The 6,000-nt window shown below is 37.7% G+C and overlaps 1 protein-coding gene and 2 long non-coding RNA genes across 3 annotated transcripts in view; 2 read left to right on the forward strand and 1 right to left on the reverse strand.

Annotated features, from left to right (window-relative positions):
• Positions 1-6,000, forward strand: part of LOC107721471 (rab11 family-interacting protein 4A-like) — a 53,424-nt gene that overhangs the window by 3,808 nt on the left and 43,616 nt on the right. The window contains exon 2 of the mRNA XM_016529479.1: positions 5,462-5,549. Coding sequence (XP_016384965.1) covers positions 5,462-5,549 — 88 coding nt within the window. The remainder of the gene's footprint in view (positions 1-5,461; positions 5,550-6,000) is intronic.
• Positions 2,981-3,341, reverse strand: LOC107721524 (uncharacterized). Its single transcript, XR_001637716.1, has 3 exons — positions 3,290-3,341; positions 3,150-3,203; positions 2,981-3,061 (listed from the first exon to the last, which is right to left on the reverse strand). It is a non-coding gene; the product is annotated as an uncharacterized LOC107721524 (long non-coding RNA).
• Positions 3,430-3,802, forward strand: LOC107721523 (uncharacterized). The gene is made up of 3 exons (XR_001637715.1): positions 3,430-3,498; positions 3,585-3,638; positions 3,725-3,802. It is a non-coding gene; the product is annotated as an uncharacterized LOC107721523 (long non-coding RNA).

Consider the following 6,000-nt stretch of genomic DNA (forward strand, 5'->3'; position numbering starts at 1 on the left):
TAATGAATAGGAAGTTAAAAATAAAAGCATTTATTTTAAACATAAATCTTTATTTTAGGGGTTTAGTTTTTAATAGAAAACATTATGAATGTCTTACTGTCTCTTTTTATTAAAATTTAATGTTCTTGCTGAATAAAAGTATTTATTCCTTTTAAAAAATAAAATAAAATCTTCCTGCCCCGAAACTTTTGAACACTAGTGTGCATTTTTTTGTTTTGTTTTGTATATATGTCTATTTAGCTGGATTCTATCATAATAGAATATAATTGAATATGGAAAAGTAGTAATAATAATCCTGTAAAAAAGTGCAATGAACAAAATGGCTATAAAGTAGTGTATTTATCATTAGTCAGAAGCAAATGTTTTTGTGCCAGGTTGTACCAGTTGCAGCGCTACAGTTGAGTTCTTTGTGTGAGTGTGAGGTACAGTCACAGATGACTGGTCTCTCTGCGTGGTGCTAGTCACAGATTTTGACTCACAGTTGTGAGGAGCAGTTCATGATAGCAGCTTGAATGTTTGTGATGACCGTCTCATCGCAAATACCTCCTCCATTATTTACATTTCTCTAAATGTCATCACCTTATATCCATCCCTTCTTCCATTTTTATTTGCTGTTATCTCATACCCTTTCCTTTTCCTCTTATGGCTCACCTTTTTCTTCCTCCTCCATCTAGTCTTCACCTTCATTCCTTATTCCTCCCTCTCGCCTCTCCCCTCCCCTTCTCCATCTCCTCCTCCAGTCCGTTTCCTGATGATGAGGTTGCTGTGATTGGTATGCGTGAAGAGCACGAGGATGTTTCAGTGCAGAACGTGTGGTGAACATGTGTGCCTCTGCTCTCCATCCCCTCCCACAGGCTGCACTGCATGGGGTGGCCTTGAAGAGCGGTTGCTAACATTGAGCCCTTGATGCAACACTCATTAACAACAGCACTGCTTCACAGGGACCCACACAGTGACAAGACTGAGCTTTAATTTAATCTTTCACAGACGTTATTTGACCTTTCTAGGCTCAAACGTAACAGAATGCAAAACTGGCAACGAAAATGTTGCTTAATGCATCACAAATGCTGACTGACTGTAAGGATGAAGACTGATGAAAGACTCTTGCTTGATCAGTGAGTTCAATCGTAATCAGCCTGCAGATATTCTGGACGTGGTGTGAATTTTTTTATTTCTGCTGATGTCACCAGTTTTTAGTTATGTAAACTGAACACAACTGCTCTAAAGTACTTCTTTAAAGGGACATTTCATCTGTCATTGGTTACTCCCCCATACCGTTCAAACCTGTATGACTAATGAATACATTTTTAAAGGCATAGTTCACCCAAAAATGAAAATTACCCCATGATTTACTCACCCTCAATCCATATGACTTTCTTCTCTCAGACGAATACAACTGGAGTTATATTGAAAAATGTCTTGGCTCTTTCCAAGCTTTAGTTTAATATAAGTCCAATAAAGTGCATCAATCCATCATAAAAAGTGCTCCGCATGGCTCCAGGGGGTTAATAAATGCCTCCTGAAGTGAATTGATGTGTGTTTGTAGGAAAAATATCCATATTTAAAACTTTATAAACCATAATCTCTAGCTTCCGCTTCCACACGAGAGAGCGCCGTTCCAGCTGATTCACTGCCATTATAAAGCTTGGAAGAGCCAGGACATTTTTTAATATAACTCCGATTGTATTTGTCTGAAAGAAGAAAGTCATACACACCTAGGATGGCTTGAGGGTGAGTAAATCATGGGGTAATTTCAATTTTGGGTGAACTATCCCTTTAAAGGTGGGGTAAACGATTTTTCAAAAACGCTTTAGAAAACTGATTCGGGCAGAATAGCAAAACAAACTTGTAGCCAATCAGCAGTAAGGGGCGTGTCTACTCATGATGTGGAGGAGAGAGAGTTCAGTGCACAGGACGGACATTAGCCGAGCCGAGCAACAGAAAGATAGAAGACAGTTTTCTGTCAGGGATTTGTCATGTCATGTCGTGCCGCGCCGCATCCAGTAGACCAAAGATATGTATATATATCTATGGTGTAGACAGCATCACTGATTATAATGAGTTCTATAGTATTTTGTTGCGCCGCACCACTCGCGTCCGGTGTAGACACGGTGTAACTTTGGTTTTGCTTTGTTTCACAGAACTAATCGTTGCCTGGGTTGCGTACATATGTGTGGGGCAGAGCTATCAAAATAGGGGCGAGACCCTTTTGGGGTAGGGGCGTGTTTGTTTTGGTGATTTCAAATGTCAACATTGGCTACCAGAAATCGCTTACCCCACCTTTAATGAAACCAAAGAGATTTCTGTCCTTTCCATTTCCCTCAAACTTTCACAGTGCAAAAAGTTTAAGACATTGTAAACATAATCAATATGCGTTGAGCAGTTTAATCCAAGTCTTTCTATGTTAATTAAAACATGACTTTAAATCTGTTCATAATAAAAAGTTATTGTGTTTCTTTAGAAGACTTGGATTAAACCACTCAATTTATATGAATTATGATTACAATGTCTTTATGAACTCTTTTGAACACACTCTTTGCTGGCTCTAAATGAGTGAAATCACTAAATACAATGTAACCAAATTATGCTCCTGTTTTTGCACATTCACTGATATGCAGATGATATGCAACATGGATTATTTACAGTGTATGTAACCCAATAGTATCTAGCTGCAGACCCGCAGCACCAGCAGTTTCAGAACTGCAGCCACAGAAAAGTGAGGGGCGGAGCTTACGTTCTTAACAGAGCAGCGCCACCTTACGGTTTTTAAGGGGTAATTTGCTTTTATTACACACGATACGTCATGTGAGCATTACAAGCAAATGAACAATTCACTCTTAGGCCCATTTTGTTATGACAATCCTACAAAAATAACTCCCCTGAACACAAGATGAAATATGAAGGGCACTCTGGAAGCTTCTGATTGTTCCAGGAGATTTTGAGGGCCTTTTCCTTGTCCTCGTCCTCCATTATAAGGAAAAGATGCTCTTCCACTGGCCCCCTGAGCAGCTGTCTGTTGTAATGGAGCCTTTCACAACTTCTGTGAGATTACTGGGATCTCCTTCATTACAGAATATTAAAGGAAAATGTAACTTTAATATTTCTTATGAATGTGTGTATATAGATAGATAGATAGATTTGAGACATACCTCACAAGCGTAGCCTGTTATCCAATTGGAAGGGCCTCTTGTAGGGTTTCTGCACTGTAATATACATGTATCTTGGTTAATTTCAAATTGGTCAGAAGGGGGTGCAAATGTAATGGTGTGCTGGAGGAGATGTCCAGTACCTTTCAGAGAAAACGCCAAAGTTCTCCAGAAGAATAAGAGTTCACCATCTCCATATGATTATACATTTTTGCAACCAATTATTGGTGTGATTATTTAGTTGTTAAATAAGGAACAAGGAAGGTTTTTTTGTGCCATTTACAGGGAGAATATTCTTATTTTTTGTTTTCCAGTACATCTTGTCTTGGGAGCACCCTTTGATTTTACATCTGTAAGTAGTTATCAGTTAAAGTAATTGACCTTTATGATGTTGTAGCAGTTGATATTTAAAGATTTCTCTATGTTTGTGTCTTCCAGTGTGACATTCCAATCATACGGAGATGGTGGACTCCAGATGGTTTTCTCTGAAAGGTACTGGACATTTCCTCCAGCACACCATTACATTTGCACCCCCTTCTGACCAATTTGAAATTAACCAAGATACATGTATATTACAGTGCAGAAACCCTACAAGAGGCCCTTCCAATTGGATAACAGGCTACGCTTGTGAGGTATGTCTCAAATATATCTATCTATCTAGTGTCACCTCTCTGAATCCTTATATGTCTCTACAAGAGATGAAGCCACACACAATTATCTCAATGATGACAAATGGGATTAAAATAACTAAACTACAAGGTAATATTAACACACAAACAATGCATATAACAGAGGGAATTAAAGCAAACTATTTATTTTTATGAATAATAAACGTCTTCAAAACTTCACCGCAAGACCCATTTACAACATGCATCTGAAAATAATTCGAAACATTCAGACAAAAGTTGTATACTATAAAGTATGACAACAAATTCAAGCTTCAATATAAGATAATAAAGCCAAGCACACATTAAGTACTTAGCAGATAAATGCTTAACGTAATATATATGATAATTATTAAACACATTACAGACTACTCACCGTGCTCTCTCGTTGTCAATAACTCCGCCTCTCACTTCTGGTTCTGTGGTTGCGGTTCTGAAACTGCTGGTGCTGCGAGGTCTGCAGCTGGATATATCTTATGTAACCAGGTTTTAAGTTTTGTAATATTTGTATATTTATCTATACTGTTTACACTAACATGCAAAAGTTTAGGGTCGGTAAGATTTTTCAAGGTGTTTAAAGAAGTTATGCTCATCAAGACTGTACTTATGGATCAAAAATACAGTGAAAACAGTAATATTATCACATATTATTGTAATTCAAAATAACAGTTTCTACTTTAATATATTAAAACAATTAATATATTTAAAAAAAAAAAAAAATTCTGTGACGATAAAGCTGAATTTTCAGTCATTACTCCAGTCTTCAGTATCACATGATCTTTCAGAATTCATTCCAAATATACAATATGATTTGCTGCTCAAGAAACATTTAATATCAATATTGAAAACAGTTGTGGAAATCTATTTCTTTCATTTATTTCAAAATAGAAACATTTTGTAACATTATAAATGGGGTAGTGTACATGTTATGTTTCTCTGAATTGTTTTCCTTCTCGGTCTGAGCTGAGGTAGTAGAGACATTTGGGGTAAGTGATTTATTTAGCCCACGTGTGTTCCTCTTTTACTGGTGTGTGCATGCACCATCACAGAGATGCATCACCTGCTTCCATGGCTGCTGTGTTTCAGCTCTCCATCCTATTGCTATTGCTATAAACGCCTCTATTTCTGTGGCAGTGTGGTGAATCATTCTAGCAGGTTATGAGGGGAGGGCTGCAAGACTGAGCGGTTGTCAAGAACACTTCTTCTCTTCTTGGAGGAGAATATATTTAGAAAGTAGTGACGTTGTCAAGGAGCTGTGTGTGAAGTGGGAATCACAGTTACAATGATTTCTGTGTTATAGCAGCCTGTGAGAAATACAGTATTTACTGTTAACAGCTACAGCTACGCTTGACCAAGGTGTTTGAAGGCAAATCTTCTTGAGTAAGCAAGTCTTGTCACATGTCAGCAGTATGTCGGGATCAGTCTTTTTCACCTGGACAGCTGTCCATCATCAAAAAGACTTGCTGACAGCGACGACACGTCCTGACAGCAGCTGTACTAGTGCTTCATCTGTGGGAGGTGAAGCTGACCACTGATAATAAGCACATCCTCTCATTTATTTATAGTAAGGTACCATACTGAACATGTGATCGTCCTCCTCATCAAGGTGACTTTGTGGTTACCGTTCTCACTAATGTCCTTATTTTTCAGGTGAAGAAGTTTGCCAAGTACCTGGATCCCAATGCTCATGGCAGAATTAACTTCAAAGATTTCTGTCATGGAGTGTTTGCAATCAAAGGTAAGAGGACGGTTCTCCTCCAAGCAGTATTTCATGCCCATAAATACCACTGATGAATCTGTTTGCATTAGATGAAAGGGATTCTAAGAACATCAGGGTAAAAATCTCTGAAATATGACTGCAAAAATACAGTTTTTAAAAACGTGTAGCTACACTACAAAAATATTGTCATATTCTTATGTAAAAATGTTATTTTATTGAAAATTAGGGATGTAACGAACCGCGAGCCGGTTGAAAATCGATTCAAATATGTGACGATTCAAATCTGTTGAGATGCTAAACAAATCGCGATTCATTTAGAGGTAGGAGTTTATATGAAAGTATGTCTGAAGGGAACTTACTGTCTTTAGAAACGTTTAGATGGTATTTTTTCTTTTCATCTTGCCTCTGCATTAGTGTTGTCAAAAGACCCGGTATTTCGGTACCAAGTCGGTACTAAAAAAATGAAAAC

This window comes from Sinocyclocheilus rhinocerous, unplaced genomic scaffold (genome assembly GCF_001515625.1).
Source record: "Sinocyclocheilus rhinocerous isolate Xijiao unplaced genomic scaffold, SAMN03320098_v1.1 scaffold481, whole genome shotgun sequence".
NCBI lineage: Eukaryota > Metazoa > Chordata > Actinopteri > Cypriniformes > Cyprinidae > Sinocyclocheilus > Sinocyclocheilus rhinocerous.